The sequence below is a fragment of the Cydia amplana genome, chromosome 15, assembly GCF_948474715.1.
Source record: "Cydia amplana chromosome 15, ilCydAmpl1.1, whole genome shotgun sequence".
NCBI lineage: Eukaryota > Metazoa > Arthropoda > Insecta > Lepidoptera > Tortricidae > Cydia > Cydia amplana.
This window is the reverse complement of record NC_086083.1, coordinates 16426815-16454328: the sequence shown is the minus strand read 5'-3', so window position 1 is coordinate 16454328 and position 27514 is coordinate 16426815. Positions and strand designations below refer to the sequence as shown.

Here is a 27514-nt window from a genome sequence, read left to right as displayed (position 1 = left end):
ATAATAGAGAAACGTAGACAGCAGTTATTTTTAGACACAATTTCTATTTTGAAACCTGTACAAAACTATAAAGACTATAAAAAGTAGGTTAAATAACCTAATTGTGACGTCACGTGTTAGTGTTTCATATAAATTCCATAGTAGCAAAATCGTTATGACAGTTCGAAAAAAGAAACTGATTTGGCTAGTCAAATAACCTATTGTTAGAGTTTAAGCTTTGAAACAAATGGAATGTTTGAATTCATAAGATTAATTTATCTCCAGGTTTCTCATCAATGCGTCGCGGACTGACGTCGCTAGTGACATCTATCGACAGCGCGTGGACGCGCGACGACGCGCGCAGCGACGCGGCATCCACGGCATCTTCCGACAGCGAGCGTTATGTCGTCGTGGGCTTGGCTTGCGAGTCTCCTCTCGACGCGGACATGGCATTCAGGTGTGTACTCTAAATTGGGTTTGAGTTTATACGCGAAGACTTACAACTATTTTAAAGCCAAGCCTTTTTTTTTTAGAATACAAACAGACTTTTACAAATAAGTCTTACAAAAATGACTAAAAATAGGCCTAAAGTTTCATACGTTACTTAAGGGGCCAACTGATTAACAGTCCGCCGGACGATACCGACCTGTCAGTTAGAAAAAAGTTGACAGTTCCGAACAACTGACAGGCCGATGTCGTCCGGCGGACTGGTAATCAGTGGGCCCCTTAAATAGACTATTAAAATAAATTATAGATTACTTATTATAAATTACCCGTTTAGTTGTGTACTACACGCAAATAAAGTAACAAAACAATGCAAAATATTACTACAAAACAAATATTGTTTACCCAAATATAATAACATATATGGCACTAGGCTGTATACATATATATTGCCTAAAATATTAAATGATTTACCAGAAGATGCTAGAGCAAAATATGTAAACGGGAAAAATATAAAAAAAGTTATTAAAATGCACTTGTTGCAATCTAACGACCTTAGTTACATATAATAATAATTTTAGTTATTATAAGATAGATATATGTATCATGATTTCTTTTTCTTGAACTCCCCATCGGCACACAAACCTCCTCAAGGTTTTGCCCACGATGGGTCCTGTAATATTAACATGCATGTAACTTGTATTATTCAATAAATTAAAAAAAAAAACTAGAAAAAGGCGAAATTGTCAGTAGAATAAGGCGCAAAAGGGAACGAAACGAAGGTATGATCTCCCATACAAATTTTAAATTTCGCGTCTTTTCCTACTGACAAAGTTTGCATATACATATGTATTTTGATTTCCGACACGGCCATCCTGATTGACATACGTCCTCGTGTGCCAAAAATTCGAATTTTACTATTATTTTTGTTAATTATTGTTATAGAGAGTTTGAACACGGGCGTATGTCGACGACCGGTGTAGAGGTCGCGGCGGAAGTTTTGGAGCGCTCCTCCTCGCCCAGCGACCATTCTGTTACCAGTTCCTGTCGTCGGCGAGATGTGGTACGTGAACTAGTCTAACACTGACAGTTATTTTATTTTAAAATTTAATTCAGGCAACAAGACCCTTATTACATATACCTTAATAGACTCATCATCATCTTCCTCGCGTTGTCCCGGCATTTTTGCCACGGCTCATGAAAGCCTGGGGTCCGCTTGGCAACTAATCCCAGTAATTGGCGTGGGCACTAGTTTTTACGAAAGCGACTGCCATCTGACCTTCCAACCCAGAGGGTAAACTAGGCCCGTATTGGGATTAGTCCGGTTTCCTCACGATGTTTTCCTTCACCGAAAAGCGACTGGTAAATATCAAATGATATTTCGTACATAAGTTCCGACAAACTCATTGGTACGAGCCGGGGTTCGAACCCGCGACCTCCGGATTGCAAGTCGCACGCTCTTACCGCTAGGCCACCAGCGCTTTTTTTATACCTTAATAGACTAACAAACATATAATTTTATAAACTTAAAACTAAACACTATTTTGGCGACAGAACGGCGTGGAACCGTTGAATCGTCTGCTCTTGTGTCTTTTGTCATAACAAGAATAACACATCTTCTAGAAGACATATCTTCTCCATAAATATACATCGCACGCAGCTTTAAATACTACCCAATACACGATTTCCCGCTTTATTGTAGAATTTCTAGATCGTGGTTTATAACTCAGTAAAGGTGTGATTACATTTTTTATCTCCTTTCGTCGGTCTCAGTTTAAAGTCTGGTTAAAGTTTAATGGCGTTTCATAATCGTCCGTCAAATATAACAAACCTTAGACAAAATTTAACAACGGTTTGTAAGAGGTTGCTAAATTTTATGAATAAGTTGGTAAAAGTTTAGGGGTTTAACCACACAACTTGACCGGTCTGGCCTAGAGGGTAGTGGCCCTGACTTAGAAGCAATGTAATTTTTTGTGTGATGAGCACAGATATTTGTTCCTGAGTCATGGGTGTTTTCTATATATTTCAGTATTTAAATATCGTTGTCTGAGTGCCTACAACACATTACAAGCCTTCTTAAGCCTATTGTGGGGCTTAAGGGGCCCACTGATTAACAGTCCGCCGGACGATATTGGCCTGTCAGTTGTTCGGAGTTGTCAACTTTTTTTTCTAACTGACAGGTCGATATCGTCCGGTGGACTGTTAATCAGTGGTCCCTTTAATAAATTTGTGAAAGAGTCTAATTAGGGTTCCGTACCCAAAGGGTAAAAACGGGACCCTATTACTAAGACTCCGCTGTCCGTCCGTCCGTCCGTCTGTCACCAGGCTGTATCTCACGAACCGTGATAGCTAGACAGTTGAAATTTTCACAGATCTGGGGGCACGGTAGTGCCCCCGCCAAGACGAGCAAAGCGAAGCGCAAGGGCACTACTACCTTTTCTCGAAGCGCTTCGTTGTTTTTTTGAACCCTCATAACTTGGGTTTGGATTATACCAGATAAACAAAATTCTCGGGATATGATGTCAATAGTGGACTTATTAAACATAAAAAAATTCAATTGCATAGCTCTTATACTTAAGATTTTATTCATAACTAAAAAACCCCGATTTCGTCACTGACTCACTCACTCACTGTTGATCATCAAAACCTCTAGGGTACTTCCTGAAGTCCTAGGAAGCTGAAATTTGGTATGTAAGATAATATTAGTACACAAACAACAAAAAAATTCAAAACCTTGAAATTTTTTGTCCCTAAGGGGGGGAAAGGGGGGTGGAATTTTGTATGGGAAATCAATAACCGCTGAACCGATTTAGTTGAAATTTGGTATGTAGATAGTTTTTGTAATGGGGAATGGCATAGATCTGGGGGCACGGCAGTGCCCCCGCCAAGACGAGCAAAGCGAAGCGCAAGGGCACTACTACCTTTTCTCGAAGCGCTTCGTCGTTTTTTTGAACCCTCATAACTTGGGTTTGGATTATACCAGATAAACAAAATTCTCGGGATATGATGTCAATAGTGGACTTATTAAACATAAAAAAATTCAATTGCATAGCTCTTATACTTAAGATTTTATTCATAACTAAAAAACCCCGATTTCGTCACTGACTCACTCACTCACTGTTGATCATCAAAACCTCTAGGGTACTTCCTGAAGTCCTAGGAAGCTGAAATTTGGTATGTAAGATAATATTAGTACACAAACAAAAAAAAAATTCAAAAACTTGAAATTTTTTGTCCCTAAGGGGGGGAAAAGGGGGGTGGAATTTTGTATGGGAAATCAATAACCGCTGAACCGATTTAGTTGAAATTTGGTATGTAGATAGTTTTTGTAATTGGGAATGGCATAGAATAGTTTTCAACCCCAAAATCACCCCGTAAGGGTGAAAAGGGTGTGGAAAAGGGCGTTAGGGGAAAAAGAGGGTTGAAGGTTGTATGGGGAATCAGTAAAAAGCAGATTGTATAAAAGATGCCCCGAGGTACGTATTTCAGGATTTTTAATAGTAGGTCCTTAAATCACACGCGCAACCCTTTAAATTAGGGGATGGAAGCAACTTACAAAAAGAAGTGAAATCCCACCAAAAACATTTTCATGTAAAATGTTGCCAAGACGAAACCATAAGGCTCGCACTGACAAAAAGTTATCAGATCTCTTGTAGAGCCAAGCTTCTAACTCTACGAGTACAAGCCCTAACTTCACAAACTCTACACCTTAGTCAAAATATGTGGCTTGGCCGTTTCGTTACTCCAAGAACTATTGTATTTAAAAAAATAATGAATAGTGAATACATTTTTCACCTTACGTCCATGTGACAGTACAGTACAGTACAGGTTTCGTCTTGGCAACATTTTACATGAAAATGTTTTTGGTGGGATGATGTATTTCTGTTGCCGCTATAACAACAAATACTAAAAACAGAATAAAATAAAGATTTAAGTTGGGCTCCCATACAACAAACGTGATTTTTGACCGAAGTTAAGCAACGTCGGGCGGGGTCAGTACTTGGGTGGGTGACCATTTTTTTTTTGCTTGTTTTTTGTTGAACCCTCCGTGCGCGAGTCCGACTCGCACTTGGCCGGTTTTTTTATATTTATTTATTTATAACTCCCCAGATATCAACGTGCACGTGGCGCTTACACGACATCCATCTTGTGCACCAGAGCGCCGCGGGCGCGTCGCGCATGCGCCTCGCCGCCGACGACCTGCGCACCGACGAGTGCGCCGCCATACCCTGGGACGAGTTCCAGGTGAGACCTTCAGTGTACGGGATAAGGTTCACTTTTGAATGGAGTCGGCGGAGACGTTTTGGGTCCTGAGGCCTACGATTTACGAAAGCTGCCACGAATGGAATGAACGAAACATTCATTTTCACTCATTCTCCAGCTCTTGTGAATCGACCTTTAATAAGAGAAAAGTTTTTATTTAGAAGCAAAATTAAGCAATCATTTAGTATCTTCTCTTGTAAGTGAGCGTTTTCCAAAAAAAGTGTACATTTCATTAATGTCTTCAAAATATTGACTTCTTGGGCTCATTTTACTCAGAATCATTTGTACATTCACGCCTCATACATGAAAAATGTGTCACAAAATTTTGTATGAAAAATTTTTTTTCCAGTGCGTCACGTTCATACAAATAAAAAAAAATTCATACAAGAATGTGACGATCAGGAAAGGAAATTTTTGGACACATTTTTTTATGTATGAGGTGTGAATGTACAAATGATTCCGAGTAAAATGAGCCCAAGAAGTCAATATTTTGAAGACATGAATGAAATGTACACTTTTTTGGAAAACGCTCAAGTTAGGCTTCAGAATTGTCAAAATATTTCTCTCAACATTGTATCGTATTACCGTACAATATTTGTAATATTACTATGTACGGCGTACATAGTAATATTAAAAATATTATGTTGATAACAAATGTCTTTAATACAATATGTTTCGCGAACTTGCAAAGATTTCTTTCGACTTTATTTCCATCCAATTTAAAATTATTCTCTAATGATTTTTTTATCGTAATTTTTAGCTTCAACTATGTTTATATGTGGGTCAAAATTTCGTTCAATAATCAAGAAGGCGCTTAAATTAAAAGGTAACTGTAACGATGCTGCGATCAAGTGTTGTGGTAAGCTGCAAAGTCGCTGAAGACATAATTTAGGGGGGTATTCCATCTGTCCAATATCTTTGTCCAATGTGTATTTGCATCTCACCTTTTGCTGCGAGAGTGAGACGCAATGCACATTGGACAAATAAATTGAACAGGTGGAATATCACCCTTAGACTAGAATCTTTGCAAGTTGGCACTATGTAACGTGTGTCAGATACATTACAGTGTCACTTCGATTCACCACATTACCCGTGACGTCTCACATACATGCCAACATCACTCCCAATTTTATGTCATACGTCGTACACGATATGTTCAAGATAAGTTTATGTTAAACGCATTTAAAAGTATTTTGACATTAAATATTATGGCCTCACACAAATAAGATGTCAATTACGACAGCTGTCAAACGACAAAACATTTAGCATTGAGAGGTGTCATTATTGAATTTTATTTATTAATTTTCTGGGACTATGAATATGAATTAATCGTTTTATTTATATGTCAAATTCCCTTGATATTGTTGTCTAAGTGTAAAAGTAATGTGGATCTGTGGAAAATCTTATGGAGTCCATCTAAGTCATAGAGAAAAAAATACATAGAGTGCTCACTCCATACATCAGTTTTAGTACCAAAAAGACTATTAGCATCTAGCATCGAGTATCGGAACTATCAGTACTGCTACTTGACAATAGATGTAGCACCAACCGGAAAGTCTTATGCTGTTGAGATAAGACTTTCCGGTCGGTGCTACATCTATTGTCAAGTAGCAGTACTGATAGTTCCGGTACTCGATACTAGATGTAGACACTGAAATTAATAGTCTGAACTGATGTATGGAGTGAGCACTCTTGTCTTACTATATTTCTCTATGGTTAAGTTTGCCACTACCTATATGATATCCACTTGTCATAAAACTCATAAAGTGTCATTCTATGGAACTGACTAACTATGTAAACAAAGCACCATATTGAAATTGTCAAAAAATAAATTTTGTTTACATAGTTCAGCGTTTCTTTTATTTTTTGCCATTTTTATATGTTTATTGTGACCTTTTTTGCCACTTTTGTGTTATTTCTAGTCAGGATCGCGAGCCCTTTTCATCCTTATAGGAGAAAAAAAGTGTCCTAAAATTTCCATACATTTTTCAACCTTTCCTTTTTGTTACCGCCATACACAGTATATGGGGAAATGGTAACACAATAGGAAAAAAAACTGTATGACATTTTTTTATCCCATTAGGATCGAAAGAGCTCGTGAGTCCGAGTACAAAAGTGGCAAAAAAGGTCACAATACATAAAAATTACAAAAAAATAAAAGAAACGCTCAGTTAGCAAGTTCTTTACCTATTTGAATGGAAGTTGGACGTTTAAGATGGTGTTTTACACTATCTTACGTACTGAACTGATAACTCTTAAATGTTATTGCCAAGCCTTGATCGTTTAAGAGTGATCTGTTAGTAGGTACAGTAAGCTACAAAGTTAACTGACCCCCCCTGCAAATAAATTTCCCCTAACTCTGCAGCTTACTGTACAGTCGGCAGCAGAAGTTGCTAAGCGGGCGAGGAGTTCAAAATGATCTTGACGCGACATTATTGTTAAGAGAATAAGAGCGTGTCAAGGTAATTTTGAACATCTCGCCCGCTTGGCAACTTCTGCTGCTGACTGTACATTGTACTTAGACGGACTACATTATTTTTACACCCGTACCATTTGTATTTGTGACATTCAATACATTTTCCATGTCATCCTATCTGGCATGTTAACATTCACCATTTTGTCCGTTTCTCTCTGAATTACCATTTTCATGTACAGCTTCTACCGTTGGCCAGACGAAATACATTTCAGAACTTCAATAATTATATTATTTTGTTAAATTCTACTTAAACAAAATTAGTAGTTGGGGTGATATATGGTTCAATAACATCTAAACATTGCAATGAACCCGCCTAAGATGCAGACGAATGAGTCGTTGACTTGTGTCACTTGTACCATTATCTTTATAGCTTTTATTTTGTTTAAAAACTAATATCATTTTATTTTTGTTCCGACCAACTTCAATCTTACAGATGACTTTTGAAATTTATAATTAAGTTTTTTCTTTAAATAGGTACTGTATAAATACCATCGAACACAATTAAGAATCGTTAAATTGAAACATTTTGTAGAGAATTATTTAAAAATAAGAACAGCCAATGGTAGAATCTGATTTTGTGCATGTCTGTACCACTGTATTGTACCATCCGAAATTCCATCGTATCTCGTGTAACGTAAGGTCTATATTTGCCGTTTAATTTTTTTTTAACAGGTTTTTATGGTCTGGTTAAACTTCAGAATAATATTACTATTGATATAAATTTATATTTAGAAATATTTAATTTAAATAAAATTTTACGAAATACTATTTGAAAATATAAAATAAAAGTAGAAACAGTTAATATTTATGGTTTGTGCCAGTTTAAATAAAAACGCTAGCGTTAATTATATAAATTTAGGTATTTTCGGCCTTCTCCTACACTTGTTGTTTTACGGGGACCAAAATTAAGGGCCAGTTATGTACTTATTGCAGTAGCTAATTAAACAAGATGTTCAAAAAAACCTACACTCTCTTACTCTCAACAGTAGAGTTGTGTTCAGGTCATTTTGGACACCTCACCCGCATAGCTCCTTCTCTGGGAACTGTATTTTAGAGGCCGAAAATAGGGTAGTTTACTGTTTTTTCAAAGTTTAAGCAGACCACAACAGTAATGCATCCTCAGTTTCTCTAAAACTATGTGTATACCTGTGTTTTTTCTCGCAACCCGCCCGCTCGGCTATCCCAGAACCGACTCAAGGTACATAGAGAGTTTAACAAGTAGTGTATGTTAAGATAGTGGTAGTACAGGGGTACCCAACCATCAAACGGTGTGTGAGAAAAGGTTGGGAACCTCTGGGTAGTCGTGTCGTAGCCAAGGGGGTTTGTATGTGTGAATGGATGAGGAAGATGTTTCCGTCACGCTCGTTTTTTAAAATTATAACAGTGCTTCTGATTGACGTTGGATGTACAAATTGATTAGGAGATGTGATCAGAAATAAGTCTTCGTAGTGATTTCCGTTTAATAATAATTACATTAAACAAATCATTATTTCATTGTTCTGTTTTAATTATTTTTTTTTTTTTTTTTCAATTTAAAATTCAACGAAAAATGATTACGTGTACTTGTTATTTTTACATCACGTTTCTAAAATCAGCCCGTATATTTATCAAAAGACGCTCAACCAATTTTTCAAGCCAAGAGGCGCAAGTATCTATTAAATGAGAGCACAATATTAGTAAATTTTAGACCATTATTAGTTGTAGGGTGACATCGGCTAATTTCTTCCACGCCTAATTTCGAATTTTCGACCACCTACTTATAAGTTAAATTTGCTCCTCTCGACTTGAGTTTCGTAAAATTGCTATTAGCTGCCGGAAGTTTATACATCGTGACTGGAAATATCTTTGCTGCTGCTTTTAAATCACATTCTATGTTTATTTCTAATCCGTTTCTAGCGACACAAACGCCTCCTGACGTCACAACAGGTACAGTGCACACTAACATAACACTTGCATAGCTTTCAACCCAGTTATACACTGCATGATTAAGTTCATCCATTGAAATGATACAAAGAGTCCGGCTAAGCTAACTCTGCATGGACTATGACGTAAAAAAAATTATATTAAAAAGTCATATTTTCATAGAAAGTTGACGTTTATCGTTATCGCGACACTTTGTCATTGCTAAGTCTGTGCAGATTTACCTTGGCCCGACAATATGATGGTCGTACTTTTTCTATAGTGCGATACTACATGACATAACAAATGATAAAAGCGCGACCATCTTAGGCGATCATAAATTTTTAGTCTGGAAAAATATTCAACCCCCTTTTTAAGTTTTCTAGCATGGTTTTCTTAACTAGACACTAGTAATTGCCCATTGTAATAGATTTACATTTACATACATCTACAAACTGTTACAACGCAATGGATTTATTTTAAATGTAACATTTTGACTTGAACACTAACAATTTGACACTTGCATGCGTTTGCCACTTAGGGTCGTCCAACTGAAAAATATGTACTGTTTATCGAAGCATTTATTCAAAAGCAATTTAAATTTCTATGATAAGATTTGTGTTTAAGAATATGCATTCTTATTTGGACGAAATGAGAATAGAGATATCTACCTACTCTACAAAAAATCACATATTAATGCGGCATTTGCAATGGTTTGTATTCCTTAAAAGTCAATAATAATTTTCAATCATACCATTTTTGCACGATACTGCGTTCAATTGGCTAACTAGCGCGCCTGTTAGAGGCATAGTGCACCTATAATTGACACTTTTATCAAAGCTGTATCACCCTTTTATTGCATCGGAGGTGTGGTAAGGCGTCGTTAAAAGTAATCATGGTTTTGAAATAGTTAAGGAAATCTGTTAAAACAGATATGTTGATCGCATAGTCGGATGTTTGGGATAGAGATGTGTTATATTGACCCTAGTGTGGAATTCGTTAGTTTTGTTTGGTTTTCTGGGTCATTATAACACATTTTTATTAATATATTGATGTTGTCTAGGGTAACATCATCTAAAACCCGCCGAAGTCTGCAGCTAATTTTTTTTGGCAACACCACCGTAAACAACACACCTCTTTGAAATTGTGATGTTTATGGTGGTATTGCCAAAATGATTTCACTGCAAACTTAACTTAAGTAGATGAATTCTTTTATCGGTCGTCCCTTTTAATTTTTATAATACAGTGAAACCTGGTTAAGTGGGACCTGGATAAGTGAGAAACCTCTATAGCTGGGACTCATGGTGCGGTCCCGACACTTTAGCTCTGAATTACCTCTGTTAGTGAGAAAAAACGAACCTCTATAACTGGGATTAGCTGTTGTGATTTTATAGTCACATTTACCTCTATAAGTGAGACAGAGAGTGTATTTTAACTCTTTTACTGAGACTATATTTATAAGATTACATTTTCCTAATTGTTTTTTTAGAATTGTATAGGAATTGACCTCTGTATCTGAAATAACGTCAATCTATGACCTCTCTAACTTGGACTTTATTAATCAATTTCCGTATTCTTACTAACTCTTAGTCTATGCACAAATTCCGCATTTGCTTAATTGTGTCTAAACGACTTCAAGTTTCATTTAGTTACTTTATGTAGTTAAAACTATCAAAACGAAAGCTGAAATTTTGATAAGTAACACGAATAAACAGATTTTCATTTAATACATTTCTAAGACACAATGAAGTCCGTATCAAATTTGGAGAATCATTCTGAAAAATAAATTCAAAGAAATATTTAAACAGACTTAAAAAATATTTAGGGACAAGGATTATTTGACCTTATTTATTTTTAAAGATAATTACAAAATACCTTATTAACCACCTCTATAACTGATTTCTATTCCTTTCCTTTCATTTCATTTCATTTCATTCATTTCCCTCTATTAATGGGACCCTCTGTAAATGAGACAGACATATATTTGTACCTGGCTAACTGAGAGCCTGGGTAAGTGAAATACCTCTTTAAGTGAGACAAATCTACTCGTCCCTTGAAGTCTCACTTATCCACAGGGGTCGGACAAAAAGTGCGGATGACGTCAAACCACTTATAGGATGATTTCAAATGCGTATTTTTGATTTTCATAAACAATTATCACTTATCATTTATCAACTCTTTATTAAACGATATCGCCACTTGAAATGAGTAAGTACGTTTTTGACTGACACATTGTCAATCAGATGAACAATAAATTGACATCGTTATTGTTTAGCTATTGTATCTTCACGATTATATTTAGCTAAAATTTATATTTACTAATGTATAAGAAAACGCTTTAAAATGTCATCTGTACTCGAATATTGTGGCCGGCTTTCACTACATCACCCTACCACCTGTATTATTAATTCCATGGATTTATTTACGATTATTTTGTTACTTCATTAATACTACTTTGTTACTACATGTCACACGGAAGTTTAAATACAAACTCAAACATCATCCTGTGTGCAAGATTACGTCATTTTTACGTCATCGGCACTTTTTGTCCGACCCCTGCTTATCCAGGTTTCACTGTAACTGGTATTAAAGAGGGTGGTAAAAATTTGCCGATGTTACCCTATCTCCAACCAACATTATGTCTCTTCTTTACTTAAAAAAATACATATACCTACTTTAATTAGCTGATGTGATCAGATTGTTTGTTGTTTCAAACAGATTTCTATATTTCCTCAATGAGATGAAGAATACCTAAAAATAAATAATCTGTGTAAAAGAGACACTGAATAAGTTTCTTGTCTAATGAAGTAATGACAGAGTTTGAAGATTTTCCTAACGTCTTGAAATCCATAATTAAATCCATTAGATCCATAATTTTCTCTATTTCATGTACTTTTAGTTTGTTACAAAAAAAGTGTCACTTTTATGCTTTATTCGGAATAATCTTAAAATCAAAAACCCCACAATACAACTACCACAACACATACATTAGAAAGGCATTGTACTATAGCTGCAAGTAATTGTTTTGACTTACCATCAACATATTTTTTATTGAAAGTGTTCGCTAGTGACGTCTAAGTACGTGACGTGTGAGTAGTACAGTCGCCATCAGATATATCGGAGCGGCCAAGGTGTTCACAATATCTGAACAAGCACTCTAACGCCCTGAAAATAGAAGCGTGTTCAGATATTTGTGAGAGCCTTAGTCGCTCCGATATATCTGATGGTGAATGTACATGTAATTAATCATCAAAATATTATATATATATATATTTACAGAGCGGAAGCTAATACGTCAAAATCAATAACTTGCAGCTTTAGTGTAAGGCCTGAGTGGACGCTCGGAGCGGAGCGTTCGGCGGGGCGTGCAGCGTGGCGTCGGGCTCACAAGTGATGTGAGCAGCGTGCACTAAGGCCGCTCCTATACGCTTGCGTTTGTTTAACATGCACGCCGCACGCCCCGCCCCGCTGCACGCCCAACTCGAGCGTCCACTCAGGCCTTACACTTACAATACATTTGCTAAAGCAATAATCGAATACAACTTGATCTCTAGAACAAATTCTCGACGCGCGCGCGGGCCTGGGCCGAGCCGGCGGTCGGCGAGTGCGATCTGAAGCCTAGAGATACTCCAAAGGTAGCCGCCAGGATGACCAGGTCCGAACTGCCAAGGGTTCCTGATGAAAACGTGAGTTTCATGGGCGTTTTTTTTTTTTGTCCCAAACACTTTTTTTTTCAAATTTGGGGTTTTTTATGATATTTCTACTCAGAATCACGAGCTCTTTCTACCCTAATAGGAGAAAAAAAGTGTCCTAAGGTGTTTTTTTTCCATTCCGTCACCATTTTTCATAGACTTTGTATGGCGGTCGCGTAATGGAAAGATCGAAAAATGTATGGAAATTTTGGGACACTTTTTTTCTCCTATTAGGATAGAAAGAGCTCGTGATTCTGAGTAGAAATATCATAAAAAATCCCAAATTTGAAAAAAAAGTGTTTGGGGACAACAAAAAAAAAACGCCCTCATATGTGTACGGTGGTCAAATATCGTGGGTTCACCTTGGTTGTGCTGTAAGGAGCAGAAAAAATCTTTCTCTAAAAAAATGCAATAAGTGCCAGTAGCATTTTCCGCACTTGACAGACTGATCAATGTCACCCGGCGCGCCGCGGTGGTTTACTATGAAACTTTCCATACAATACAATTTACGAACTCTTTAACGATGACAAACAGTGTGGTGCAACCGACCCTTAGATGACTAAAAAGCGGCCAAGTGCGAGTCGGACTCGCCCATGAAGGGTTCCGTATTTAGGCGATAAATGACGTATTAAAAAAAAACTACTTACTAGATCTCGTTCAAACCAATTTTCGGTGGAAGTTTACATGGTAATGTACATCATATATTTTTTTTAGTTTTCTCATTCTCTTATTTTAGAAGTTACAGGGGGGGGGACACACATTTTACCACTTTGGAAGTGTCTCTCGCGCAAACTATTCAGTTTAGAAAAAAATTATATTAGAAACCTCAATATCATTTTTGAAGACCTATCCATAGATACCCCACACGTATGGGTTTGATGAAAAAAAAATTTTTGAGTTTCAGTTCGAAGTATGGGGAACCCCAAAAATGTATTGCTTTTTTTCTATTTTTGTGTGAAAATCTTAATGCGGTTCACAGAATACATCTACTTACCAAGTTTCAACAGTATAGTTCTTATAGTTTCGGAGAAAAGTGGCTGTGACATACGGACGGACAGACAGACGGACAGACAGACAGACATGACGAATCTATAAGGGTTCCGTTTTTTGCCATTTGGCTACGGAACCCTAAAAATGCGATCGGGATCCTTATCAATTATCATACACAGTTAACCAATGCAAGATTTTACTGCCATGTACGAGGGGTATTCAAAATATTCTCGGTATGAGAATGAAAACAAACAAGTACGAAAAGTTTGATATTTTTATTTTTCAATATACTCCCCCCCTATGTTCATACACTTAAAAGATCGATCAATTATTTTTTTTAATCCCTCGTAAAAATATTTTTTATCTTTCGTGTAAAAATGCTCCTCCACTGCCGCCTTCAATGCTTCATCGTCAGAAAATTTATTTCCACGCAGATCCTTTTTAAGATTGGGGAGCAAAAAGAAGTCGCTGGGGGCTAAGTCCGGACTATACGGTGGGTGAGTAACAGTTTTAAACCCACGTTCAACAATAGCTGCCTTGGCAATATGAGCAGTATGGACGGGGGCGTTGTCATGCAGAAGCAGAATACCTTTGGTTAACTTTCCTCGCCTCTTTTCTTTAATTACATCCTTTAATTGACGTAGAATGTTAGCGTAGTACTGTCCTGTGATATTTACACCTTTTTCTTTATAATCGATTAGTAATACTCCTTCACAATCCCAAAATATCGTGGCCATGACCTTGCCAGCTGAAGGGATGACCTTGAACTTCTTGGGATGAGCTGAACCCTTAATGTGCCACTGCATGGACTCTTGTTTACTCTCTGGGTCATAATGATGAACCCAGGTTTCATCTCCAGTAACTATTCTTTGCAGCACCTCATCAGGATTTTCACCGCACAGGTCAATAAAATCGGAACAACAAGCTACACGCATGTCTTTTTGAAGCCGAGTCAGCATTCGCGGAACCCATCTTGCACTTACTTTTGACATATTAAGATGGTCATGTATAATATCATGTACGGTACCAATAGAGAGATTGGTTACTTGTGCTATAGATTTTACCTTCACTCGACCATCTTCCAATATAAGTTTTTCCACTTTATCAATATTTTCTTGTGAAGTAGCTACTACAGGCCGGCCAGGTCTAGGGTCATCTTCAATACTCTCCCTTCCGCGTTTAAACTCGCTTGACCACTTTTGAATGGTAGATAAAGAAGGAGCAGACTCACGGTAAACACAATCCATTTCCTCTTTTATGGTTTTTTGATTTTTACCCTGTTTTGTCAAGAATTTTATCACGCATCGATGTTCTAATTTAGTTAACATTGTCAATTCGCACAGGATGTTCATGTTTGTTCAGCAATTGCAGAAAAACAAAAGACTATCTCGGTTCGAATTATACTTTTTTTTAATGTCAATGAATAAACCTTAGCGGCCAGTAACGAAAGAAATTTTAGAAGAGGTCGTAAGATATCAATACCGAGAATATTTTGAACGCCCCTCGTAACTCTCCAGCCCAGTGGGAAACTATTAGGCACCATTGGTTTCACTCTGGTTTCTTCAAGATATTTTTTTTCTCTAAAACTTGGCCAGTTCAACTGGTCAAAATGAAATAATGTTTCGTACATAATTTCCAATATATGTCTACGATTAAATGTATGTTGTAATTTTTCAGGGTGTAACATCAGGGCTGGCCCCATTCGAGGAACTGCTAGAAGCGCGCGTTCGAGAACTGAGCATAGCCCTTAACATGAGCACAGCCCTGGCGCTCGCCGAGTTTATTGAAGACGAGGTGCTCGTTCCGCCTATGCCTTTGGAAGTACGTATGCTATAGTACATTACATACCTATTAGGGAGGTGAATTCGTGAATGCTCCAGATAGCAGGTGTTTGTGGCCCGAACCGAAGGTGAGGGCCATAAATATGCGATCTGGGGCTTTACTAATTACCGCCCGTGGTTTGTCTTAAGTTTTACGTCTTGCTTTGGCCAGGACCTGGCCAAAGCCCCTTCGGCCGTGTACGTAACCGACCTTTCGTAACTGGTAACGAAGGAAGAAAAAATTATCTTTGTACGATACTGGTTTCGAATAAAGATTATTTTTTCTTCGTATGTAACCATAGTTACGAGAGAAGAAATTTTCTATTTGAAATTACGAAAAAAGACTATCTATTCCTCATACGTAACTGAGTCAAAATGTTTTAATCATCATTGAGCGTAGGTAACATACTGATATGAAACCTCTTCAAACTCCTTACTGTTATAGACTAGACTAACTGTTATATCCATGAATGAGTTTCAAAAGAAGACTCTATATTCTGTATCCTCCTTGTGACCAGTTAGAACTTATTGACGGGATGACGAATAGGAACAGATTTTCAGTGTGACCAATAGCTACAAAATTAGTATGTGACTTAATAGAACTAAATTTACTTGTGACGGGTTGAAACAAATATTATTGCTTTCTGCAGTATGACCGGTTAGAACAAAATTTTGGTGTGACGAGTTGATCCTAAATCGGGAATACGATACTAAATTATGCCCTTAAACGGATCATTACATTATGCGCCAAGCAATTATTTTAATTCATTATACAGTTGCTAGTGTACTAGGTGCACCAAATTATAATTAAATGATAATATAGATCTATTAAGCCTTTCTTTGTAATTAACTAGCTTTTTCCCGCGGCTTCGCCGGCGTACTAAGACTACTAAAAAATGAGGTTTTCCCCAAACAAACTTTGAACCTCCATTTTACCCCCTTATGGGGTGGATTTTGAAACATCCTTTCTTAGTGCACCCCTAGACCTTATAAGGAACCTACGTGCCAAATTTGGAATCTCTAGAACTAGCGGTTTGGGCTGTGCGTTCATATGTCAGTCAGTCAGTCAGTTTCTTCTTTTAGGTATATATTTATATTGAAAATCGGCGATGGAATAATTAATGGTACAATCAGCATCAAAATAGTAGTCTACAAGTATAACTTTAAACTAAAGGTAAGGAAATGAAAAAAATTACATGTGTTATAATATGTACCTAATTAAAACGTAAAATTTCTAAGCAATGCCCCACAGACATATTAAATGGTGTTATACATACAAAAGAGCTAGTTAAGTCCAATCTTCAACTCAGGAATATATCGATTAAGACGGTTTACAAAATTAGACATTTTACAACCAAGACCTGATGAAATTAAGTTGGTTTTGCTCACATAGTCGTTATGTAATCTAGTCCTTACTTAGTCTAGGCGAAGGATCGTATTAAGAAAATTAATTCTTACTATGTAACTGGTTACGAACCACCTTCGAAAGATGGTGACTGATTACGTACGAGAAAAAAATGATCTTTATTCGAAACCAGTATCGTACAAAGATCATTTTTTCTTCCTTCGTTACCAGTTACGAAAGGTCGGTTACGTACACGCCCGAAGGGGCCAAAGCAAGACGCTTTAGCCCACTTACGGGCCTAGGATGACGTAAATGTTATTTAATGCTATTAGTTTGTCAACGGACTGTCTCATTTCAAACATAGACAGAGATAATCATACTACCTTTGTCTTACACTAGTACCAAAAGAAAAGGGTGAGTATAGCTTTCTTGGTTCTTACTGACTGTCAAATTGATTTGACCAACTATATATAATGGCCAGGTATTTAAGCGAGAGGTACCACATTACAAATACATTGTTGGCTGACTTTGGATCCTTATGGCAGAATATTCTTATTGACACTTGTTTCCCGACAATAAATAACCTCTTTATTAAAAACGGCTTAACAGTTCAAAATAAGACAACTTTAAAACATAATTTGTCAGGCAGTGAATCAGGTTCAGACCAGCCAGCCTATTATGGATAGCTTTATCCATCTTTATCCACGTGATAAAATAACTGTCACTGTTTAACACCGTGGGAAAGAAAGTGACGGACACCGTTTTATCACGCTGTCACGTAGACAAGAACGACCATCATATCCGTACAGATGTCATGGTCGCATTTTTATCACCTGTCATGCCATGCGTCACTTTCGTTCTTACATATTTGTTAGAACGTGACACACGAATGGTGACAAATGATAAAGAGCCGGCCATCTTAGCCCTACAGGTTTGACTTTGAATTACATTTTTTGGACGCTAATTATTGAAATAATGGTGTTGATCTGTTTATACGACAACGGTTTCACTCAGTTGAATTTTTAGTCGCTATTGGCGACATGTTTCGGGCCCTTCGGGGGTCCTTCCTCAGGCTCGAGTGCGCGCGGCGGCGGTTAGTTTAAAATATGTCTCACGAAAGTTTAATATCGATTAATGGTGTTGGATGTTTAATTCCAGTTGAATAGGGTTAACTCAATTGATGATAATCAGGGATGTTACGGAGCTCCGTTTCCGTTTCCGTTAAGTCGGAACTTCCGTTTGGTATTACACATCCGTTTCTGTTCCGGTTCCGTTACTTTTGGAACGGAAGTTATATCGGATGTCAATGCTTAGCGCGGCAGCGAGACATGAGCGGTGTACATCAAAAACAAACAGGTTTATACCAGTCATTCGCTCATAGCCCCGCTTGCCACGTGCTGCAGTAATTAGATGTTCTGTACGGATATGATGGTCGTTCTTGTCTACGTGACAGCGTGATAAAACGGTGTCCGTCACTTTCTTTCCCACGGTGTTAAACAGTGACAGTTATTTTATCACGTGGATAAAGATGGATAAAGCTATCCATAATAGGCTGGCTGGTTTATCCATGTTTTTGAATTTAAAGTACGTATTCGTATGTGTTGTGTTGTGTAATGTATACCTACTGATAGTACTGACTCAGGCTCCGGTTCTGGTTCCGGTTCCGTTTTCGGTTCCGATTCCGTTTCTGGTTCCGATAAACTAAATTTAAAACATCTGGTTCCGCTTTCGGTTCCGATAAAACCACATCCGTTACATCCTTGGAGGATATAATCAAACGGAGACGCCATGTCTGTAATTTTCTGTACAAAACAGTCTGCCGATTTTTGCGGGGGAGGGGAACGTCAAATGTATGCGTAACGTAAAAATAGCCATGTCAGATAAACGTCAGTCCATACATTGTGTATGACCGTTGGCCGCCTATTTTCGACAGAGGGGAAAGCCTGTTAATGGCTACTCCGTTTAGTTGTATCCTCCAAGGTTACATCCCTGATGCTAATACCCAATAACATATTTCCAGGTATTAATAGAGAACGTGAAACTCCACCTAATAGAAGACCGTCCCACTCGCTCAATCTCCTCCCCTCCCCCCCAACCCCTCGACATCTCCCTAACCACCCTCCGCCTCACCCGCGACCAGGACGGCATACTCCGACTCGGCCCTCCCGAACACAACCCGTCCCCGTCCACACCGCACCAACCGGAACTGGAGGAGGCGAGAGGGAAGATTTACAGCTTGAGCAGAGAAAATGAGGAGTTGAGAAAAAGGCTGATGACTTTGGCGAGGATTGCGGAGGATAATAGAGATTTGAGAGCGTAAGTATTTTTTTTACGACTCGGCCCTCCTGAACACCACCCGTCCCCGTCCACACCGCACCAACCGGAACTGGAGGAAGCGAGAGGGAAGATTTACAGCTTGAGCAGAGAAAATGAAGAGTTGAGAAAAAGGCTGATGACTTTGGCGAGGATTGCGGAGGATAATAGAGATTTGAGAGCGTGAGTATTTTGTTTACAACTCGGCCATCCTGACACATAACGCGTCCCTGTCTACAACACAGGAACCGCAATTGGAGCAAACGAGATGGAAGATTTATAGTTTTAGTAGAGAACATTACGTAATAGTTTAATGACTGGTGAGGATCGCGAAAGATAATAGGGATTTGAGAGCGTAAGTATTTTGTTTACGACTCGGCGCTCCTGAACACCACCCGTCCCCGTCCACACCGCACCAACCGGAACTGGAGGAAGCGAGAGGGAAGATTGACAGCTTGAGCAGAGAAAATGAAGAGTTGCGAAAAAGGCTGATGACTTTGGCGAGGATTGCGGAGGATAATAGAGATTTGAGAGCGTTAGTATTTTTTTTACGACTCGGCCATCCTGACACATAACCCGTCCCTGTCTACAACACAGGAACCGCAATTGGAGCAAACGAGATGGAAGATTTATAGTTTTAGTAGAGAACATTACGTAATAGTTTAATGACTGGCGAGGATCGCGGAGAATAATAGGGATTTTAAAGCGTAAGTTTTTTTCTTACGACTCGGCGCTCCTGAACACCATTCGTCCCCGTCCACACCGCACCAACCGGAACTGGAGGAAGCGAGAGGGAAGATTGACAGCTTGAGTAAAGAAAATGAAGAGTTGAGAAAAAGGCTGATGACTTTGGCGAGGATTGCGGAGGATAATAGAGATTTGAGAGCGTAAGTATTTTGTTTACTACTCGGCCATCCTGACACATAACGCGTCCCTGTCTACAACACCGGAACCGCAATTGGAGCAAACGAGATGGAAGATGTATAGTTTTAGTAGAGAACATTACGTAATAGTTTTATGACTGGTGAGGATCGCGAAAGATAATAGGGATTTGAGAGCGTAAGTTTTTTTTACGACTCGGCGCTCCTGACATATAACGCGTCCCCGTCTACAACACAGGAACCGGAATTAGAGCAAACGAGATGGAAGATTTATAGTTTTAGTAGAGAACATTACGTATTAGTTTAATAACTGGTGAGGATCGCGGAGGATAGTAGGGATTTGAGAGCGTAAGTTTTTTTTACGACTCGGCGCTCCTGACACATAACGCGTCCCCGTCGACACCGCACCAATCGGAACTGGAGAAAGCGAGAGGGAAGATTGATAGCTTGAGTAAAGAAAATGAAGAGTTGAGAAAAAGCCTGATGACTTTGGCGAGGATTGCGGAGGATAATAGAGATTTGAGAGCGTAAGTATTTTGTTTACAACTCGGCCATCCTGACACATAACCCGTCCCTGTCTACAACACAGGAACCGCAATTGGAGCAAACGAGATGGAAGATTTATAGTTTTAGTAGAGAACATTACGGATGAGTTTAATGACTGGTGAGGATCGCGAAAGATAATAGGGATTTGAGAGCGTGAGTATTTTGTTTACGACTCGGCGCTCCTGAACACCATTCGTCCTCGTCCACACCGCACCAACCGGAACTGGAGGAGGCGAGAGGGAAGATTTACAGCTTGAGCAGAGAAAATGAAGAGTTGAGAAAAAGGCTGATGACTTTGGCGAGGATTGCGGAGGATAATAGAGATTTGAGAGCGTGAGTATTTTTTTTACGACTCGGCCATCCTGACACATAACGCGTCCCTGTCTACAACACCGGAACCGCAATTGGAGCAAACGAGATGGAAGATTTATAGTTTTAGTAGAGAACATTACGGATGAGTTTAATGACTGGCGAGGATCGCGGAGAATAATAGGGATTTTAAAGCGTAAGTTTTTTTTCTTACGACTCGGCGCTCCTGACATATAACGCGCCCCGTCTACAACACAGGAACCGCAATTGGAGCAAACGAGATGGAAGATTTATAGTTTTAGTAGAGAACATTACGTAATAGTTTAATGACTGGCGAGGATCGCGGAGAATAATAGGGATTTTAAAGCGTAAGTTTTTTTCTTACGACTCGGCGCTCCTGACATATAACGCGTCCCTGTCTACAACACAGGAACCGCAATTAGAGCAAACGAGATGGAAGATTTATAGTTTTAGTAGAGAACATTACGTAATAGTTTAATGACTGGTGAGGATCGCGAAAGATAATAGGGATTTGAGAGCGTGAGTATTTTGTTTACAACTCGGCCCTCCTGAACACCATTCGTCCCCGTCCACACCGCACCAACCGGAACTGGAGGAAGCGAGAGGGAAGATTGACAGCTTGAGTAGAGAAAATGAGGAGTTGAGAAAAAGGCTGATGACTTTGGCGAGGATTGCGGAGGATAATAGAGATTTGAGAGCGTAAGTATTTTTTTACGACTTGGCCTTCCTGACACATAACGCGTCCCTGTCTACAACACAGGAACCGCAATTGGAGCAAACGAGATGGAAGATTTATAGTTTCAGTAGAGAACATTACGTAATAGTTTAATGACTGGTGAGGATCGCGAAAGATAATAGGGATTTGAGAGCGTGAGTATTTTGTTTACAACTTGGCCCTCCCGAACACAACCCGTCTCCTTCCACACCGCACCAACCGGAACTGGAGGAGGCGAGAGGGAAGATTGACAGCTTGAGCAGAGAAAATGAAGAGTTGAGAAAAAGGCTGATGACTTTGGCGAGGATTGCGGAGGATAATAGAGATTTGAGAGCGTGAGTATTTTTTTTACTACTCGGCCATCCTGAACACCACCCGTCCCCGTCCACACCGCACCAACCGGAACTGGAGGAAGCGAGAGGGAAAATTGACAGCTTGAGCAGAGAAAATGAAGAGTTGAGAAAAAGGCTGATGACTTTGGCGAGGATTGCGGAGGATAATAGAGATTTGAGAGCGTGAGTATTTTTTTTACTACTCGGCCATCCTGACACATAACGCGTCCCTTTCTAGAACACAGGAACCGCAATTGGAGCAAACGAGATGGAAGATGTATAGTTTTAGTAGAGAACATTACGTAATAGTTTAATGACTGGCGAGGATCGCGGAGAATAATAGGGATTTTAAAGCGTAAGTTTTTTTTCTTACGACTCGGCGCTCCTGACATATAACGCGCCCCGTCTACAACACAGGAACCGCAATTAGAGCAAACGAGATGGATGATTTATAGTTTTAGTAGAGAACATTACGTAATAGTTTAATGACTGGTGAGGATCGCGAAAGATAATAGGGATTTGAGAGCGTAAGTATTTTTTCTCAAACATGCAATGAAATGTCGTCGCTCCGGGCGTTATATCAGGCTTCGAAGTATCACGTTTAGGGCGGAGCAACTCCAGAGAACTGTAAAGGAATTTCATACGAAATTGAAGGCCTAGGCCGGGAAGTAATTTTTTTTTAATTCTAATGTAAACATGGGGTCTGTGTCCATGAACAGGCTAAACAGCCGAATTATATATTTTTTTAAATATTTTTAGTGAATGAATGGTTATCGGACCAAAATATCCGTGTTAACGCCTGTTATACACGAACGTACTGATATTAAGAATACGAATCTGTATTATTCAATGTGTTGATGAATAAATTTAAAATCTTGTCTATACGTAAGTCACCAGAGACCATAGACAATATTTAAAATCCTCTGCATTTATTTTATTTATTGAAATTGAAATTCCTATTATCAGGTTGTGTATAATGGCCCTAATAGGGTCTATTCGAACACTACACACGCGAAATACGGACGACTTCCGTAAAAAAAAGTCTTTATGGCAGGATTGGAAGAAAAATTAAAAAACTTTAGTCGTGTAGCTATTTGTGGTTGATATTTATAATTTGTGTTTTTGAGTGGTGAATTTTTTTATTTCATTGCATATGTTTGAGAAAAGCACTATACATGCCTAGCCGTGAAAAGGTCTTGCCGACTTCGTATCACTATCCGGCCTCCCTACGGTCGGCCGTCTATACCTACTCACCCGGCAAGCCCTTCTTTCCCGGCGTCTGCAGTAATGTACTATTTTTACGACTCGGCGCACCTGACACATAACGCGTCCCCGTCGACACCGCAGCAACTTGAATTGGAGGAAGCGAGAGGGAAGATAGCGACGTTTACGCCAGAGAAACCGAGTTAAAGGTAGCGAGAGATAAAATGTGTCGAAGTCTAGTCAAAGGTCCCCTTTGTCGCTTACATAAGGACGAGATTTGCTTGTATCTTTTCGAATAAAGATCTGAGACCTGTGAAAGCGTCCTTAGGTACGGCAAGCGGCAAAGTAGGACTTTTAGCTTGGAAATGACACAAATATAGTTTGAGTACAGAAAATGTAGAATTGCGAAAAATTTTGATTACTGTAGAGCAGCCGTGGGCAACCTGCGGCCCGTGAACCTGTCACTTGCGGCCCGTGAGCCTCCCTGGCTATTTTTTATGTAATATTGACAAACGACAATGTCTGATAAAGTCATAAATATTGACAAAGTACGGCCCGCGTCAACTTCGTTAACTAAGTACTATGTGGCCCTGCTAAAAGGTTGCCGACCGCTGCTGTAGAGGATTTATAGTTTGTCAAAGGCAAAGGACTGTCTCATTTCAAACATAATCAGAGAAAATCATACTATCTTTGTCTTACGCTAGTACTGGCACCCAAAATAAAAGGATCAGTATAGTTTTTTTTGTTCTTATTGACTGACCAATTGGTTTGACCAACTATATATACAGGATGTAATCTAAAACGTGATACAAGATAATCAAACCTGAATCTTTTCATGATTTTGAACATCTTTTACTATGGGGCCAACTTTGTAAATTAACAATAAAAAAAATCTTTGCCATACATTTTTGTCTACCTCTCCTTGACCATTTCTATGGAACAGCTCAATTTTTTTTTAACATTACAAAATTGACCCCACAGTAAAAGTTGTTCAAAATCATGAAAAGATTCAGTCAGATTATCTTGTATCACGTTTTAGATTACACCCTGTTATTGCTGACAAATATGATAGCCCAATTCTCGCCTATTGGATTGGGCAAATTAAAGGGGTAGCAACTAGCCCTTATTAAGTATTAAATGTGTATGTACCTACTTATAACTAATACTAAAGGGTTAGTATAGTAGTAGCTTTAAGTTTAATTTATTTGTTTTAATTTTACTGTTTTTTACTAACAACTATGAAGTCTGTTCTTCGAAATAAAGATATTTTATTTTTATTTTATATAGCCAATGGTTTTACTTTTTTTTTTATTCCAGTAAAGCGGAAGAGGTGTCGGTGTTGCGTCAGTGCGTGCACACAGCCCAGCAGGAAGTGTCCAACCTGCTGGCCGACAAGCAGGAGTTGATAGAGGCCGTGCGAGTCTTGCAGGTAAACTAGGGACGCGTGGCACGGAGAATGTAGGGCATTGAGCCGTGTCGGTGTGGCGTCAGTGCGTGCACACGGCGAGGTGTCCAGCCTGCTGGCCGACAAGCAGGAGTTAATAGAGGCCGTGCGAGTCTTGCAGGTAAACTAGGGACGCGTGGCACGGAGAATGTAGGACATTGAGCCGTGTCGGTGTGGCGTCAGTGCGTGCACACGGCGAGGTGTCCAGCCTGCTGGCCGACAAGCAGGAGTTGATAGAGGCCGTGCGAGTCTTGCAGGTAAACTAGGGACGCGTGGCACGGAGAATGTAGGACATTGAGCCGTGTCGGTGTGGCGTCAGTGCGTGCACACGGCGAGGTGTCCAGCCTGCTGGCCGACAAGCAGGAGTTGATAGAGGCCGTGCGAGTCTTGCAGGTAAACTAGGGACGCGTGGCACGGAGAATGTAGGACATTGAGCCGTGTCGGCGTTGCGTCAGTGCGTGCACACGGCGAGGTGTCCAGCCTGCTGGCCGACAAGCAGGAGTTGATAGAGGCCGTGCGAGTCTTGCAGGTAAACTAGGGACGCGTGGCACGGAGAATGTAGGACATTGAGCCGTGTCGGTGTTGCGTCAGTGCGTGCACACGGCCCAGCAGGAGGTGTCTAACCTGCTGGCCGACAAGCAGGAGCTGATAGAGGCCGTGCGAGTCTTGCAGGTAAACTAGGGACGCGTGGCACGGAGAATGTAGGGCATTGAGCTGTGTCGGTGTGGCGTCAGTGCGTGCACACGGCGAGGTGTCCAGCCTGCTGGCCGACAAGCAGGAGTTGATAGAGGCCGTGCGAGTCTTGCAGGTAAACTAGGGACGCGTGGCACGGAGAATGTAGGACATTGAGCCGTGTCGGCGTTGCGTCAGTGCGTGCACACGGCGAGGTGTCCAGCCTGCTGGCCGACAAGCAGGAGTTGATAGAGGCCGTGCGAGTCTTGCAGGTAAACTAGGGACGCGTGGCACGGAGAATGTAGGACATTGAGCCGTGTCGGTGTTGCGTCAGTGCGTGCACACGGCCCAGCAGGAGGTGTCTAACCTGCTGGCCGACAAGCAGGAGTTAATAGAGGCCGTGCGAGTCTTGCAGGTAAACTAGGGACGCGTGGCACGGAGAATGTAGGACATTGAGCCGTGTCGGTGTGGCGTCAGTGCATGCACACAGCCCAGCAGGAGGTGTCCAGCCTGCTGGCCGACAAGCAGGAGTTGATAGAGGCCGTGCGAGTCTTGCAGGTAAACTAGGGACGCGTGGCACGGAGAATGTAGGACATTGAGCCGTGTCGGTGTGGCGTCAGTGCGTGCACACAGCCCAGCAGGAGGTGTCTAACCTGCTGGCCGACAAGCAGGAGTTAATAGAGGCCGTGCGAGTCTTGCAGGTAAACTAGGGACGCGTGGCACGGAGAATGTAGGGCATTGAGCCGTGTCGGTGTGGCGTCAGTGCGTGCACACAGCCCAGCAGGAGGTGTCTAACCTGCTGGCCGACAAGCAGGAGTTGATAGAGGCCGTGCGAGTCTTGCAGGTAAACTAGGGACGCGTGGCACGGAGAATGTAGGACATTGAGCCGTGTCGGCGTTGCGTCAGTGCGTGCACACGGCGAGGTGTCCAGCCTGCTGGCCGACAAGCAGGAGTTGATAGAGGCCGTGCGAGTCTTGCAGGTAAACTAGGGACGCGTGGCACGGAGAATGTAGGACATTGAGCCGTGTCGGTGTGGCGTCAGTGCGTGCACACGGCGAGGTGTCCAGCCTGCTGGCCGACAAGCAGGAGCTGATAGAGGCCGTGCGAGTCTTGCAGGTAAACTAGGGACGCGTGGCACGGAGAATGTAGGGCATTGAGCTGTGTCGGTGTGGCGTCAGTGCGTGCACACGGCGAGGTGTCCAGCCTGCTGGCCGACAAGCAGGAGTTGATAGAGGCCGTGCGAGTCTTGCAGGTAAACTAGGGACGCGTGGCACGGAGAATGTAGGACATTGAGCCGTGTCGGTGTTGCGTCAGTGCGTGCACACGGCCCAGCAGGAGGTGTCTAACCTGCTGGCCGACAAGCAGGAGTTAATAGAGGCCGTGCGAGTCTTGCAGGTAAACTAGGGACGCGTGGCACGGAGAATGTAGGACATTGAGCCGTGTCGGTGTGGCGTCAGTGCGTGCACACAGCCCAGCAGGAGGTGTCTAACCTGCTGGCCGACAAGCAGGAGTTGATAGAGGCCGTGCGAGTCTTGCAGGTAAACTAGGGACGCGTGGCACGGAGAATGTAGGACATTGAGCCGTGTCGGTGTGGCGTCAGTGCGTGCACACAGCCCAGCAGGAGGTGTCTAACCTGCTGGCCGACAAGCAGGAGTTGATAGAGGCCGTGCGAGTCTTGCAGGTAAACTAGGGACGCGTGGCACGGAGAATGTAGGACATTGAGCCGTGTCGGTGTTGCGTCAGTGCGTGCACACGGCCCAGCAGGAGGTGTCTAACCTGCTGGCCGACAAGCAGGAGTTAATAGAGGCCGTGCGAGTCTTGCAGGTAAACTAGGGACGCGTGGCACGGAGAATGTAGGACATTGAGCCGTGTCGGTGTGGCGTCAGTGCGTGCACACAGCCCAGCAGGAGGTGTCTAACCTGCTGGCCGACAAGCAGGAGTTGATAGAGGCCGTGCGAGTCTTGCAGGTAAACTAGGGACGCGTGGCACGGAGAATGTAGGACATTGAGCCGTGTCGGTGTGGCGTCAGTGCGTGCACACAGCCCAGCAGGAGGTGTCTAACCTGCTGGCCGACAAGCAGGAGTTAATAGAGGCCGTGCGAGTCTTGCAGGTAAACTAGGGACGCGTGGCACGGAGAATGTAGGGCATTGAGCCGTGTCGGTGTGGCGTC

General features: G+C 40.9%; 3 protein-coding genes across 3 annotated transcripts in view; 2 read left to right on the top strand and 1 right to left on the bottom strand.

The window, feature by feature from the left end:
- LOC134654661 (zinc finger BED domain-containing protein 4-like) overlaps nt 1-27514 on the bottom strand; it is a 1082235-nt gene that overhangs the window by 174113 nt on the left and 880608 nt on the right. The gene's annotated exons all lie outside the window — the stretch shown is intronic.
- LOC134654657 (uncharacterized) overlaps nt 1-27514 on the top strand; it is a 186332-nt gene that overhangs the window by 85396 nt on the left and 73422 nt on the right. The window lies entirely within an intron of this gene.
- The window catches only part of LOC134654475 (uncharacterized), a 75428-nt gene that overhangs the window by 44854 nt on the left and 3060 nt on the right, over nt 1-27514 (top strand). Inside the window, exons 21-38 of the mRNA XM_063509915.1 lie at nt 265-436; nt 1369-1486; nt 4534-4668; nt 12616-12747; nt 15421-15564; nt 18929-19224; nt 24546-24657; nt 25264-25344; nt 25679-25759; nt 25822-25902; nt 25965-26045; nt 26108-26188; nt 26659-26739; nt 26802-26882; nt 26945-27025; nt 27088-27168; nt 27231-27311; nt 27374-27454. Of these exons, the coding sequence (XP_063365985.1) occupies nt 265-436; nt 1369-1486; nt 4534-4668; nt 12616-12747; nt 15421-15564; nt 18929-19224; nt 24546-24657; nt 25264-25344; nt 25679-25759; nt 25822-25902; nt 25965-26045; nt 26108-26188; nt 26659-26739; nt 26802-26882; nt 26945-27025; nt 27088-27168; nt 27231-27311; nt 27374-27454 (2000 nt within the window). The remainder of the gene's footprint in view (nt 1-264; nt 437-1368; nt 1487-4533; nt 4669-12615; nt 12748-15420; nt 15565-18928; nt 19225-24545; nt 24658-25263; nt 25345-25678; nt 25760-25821; nt 25903-25964; nt 26046-26107; nt 26189-26658; nt 26740-26801; nt 26883-26944; nt 27026-27087; nt 27169-27230; nt 27312-27373; nt 27455-27514) is intronic.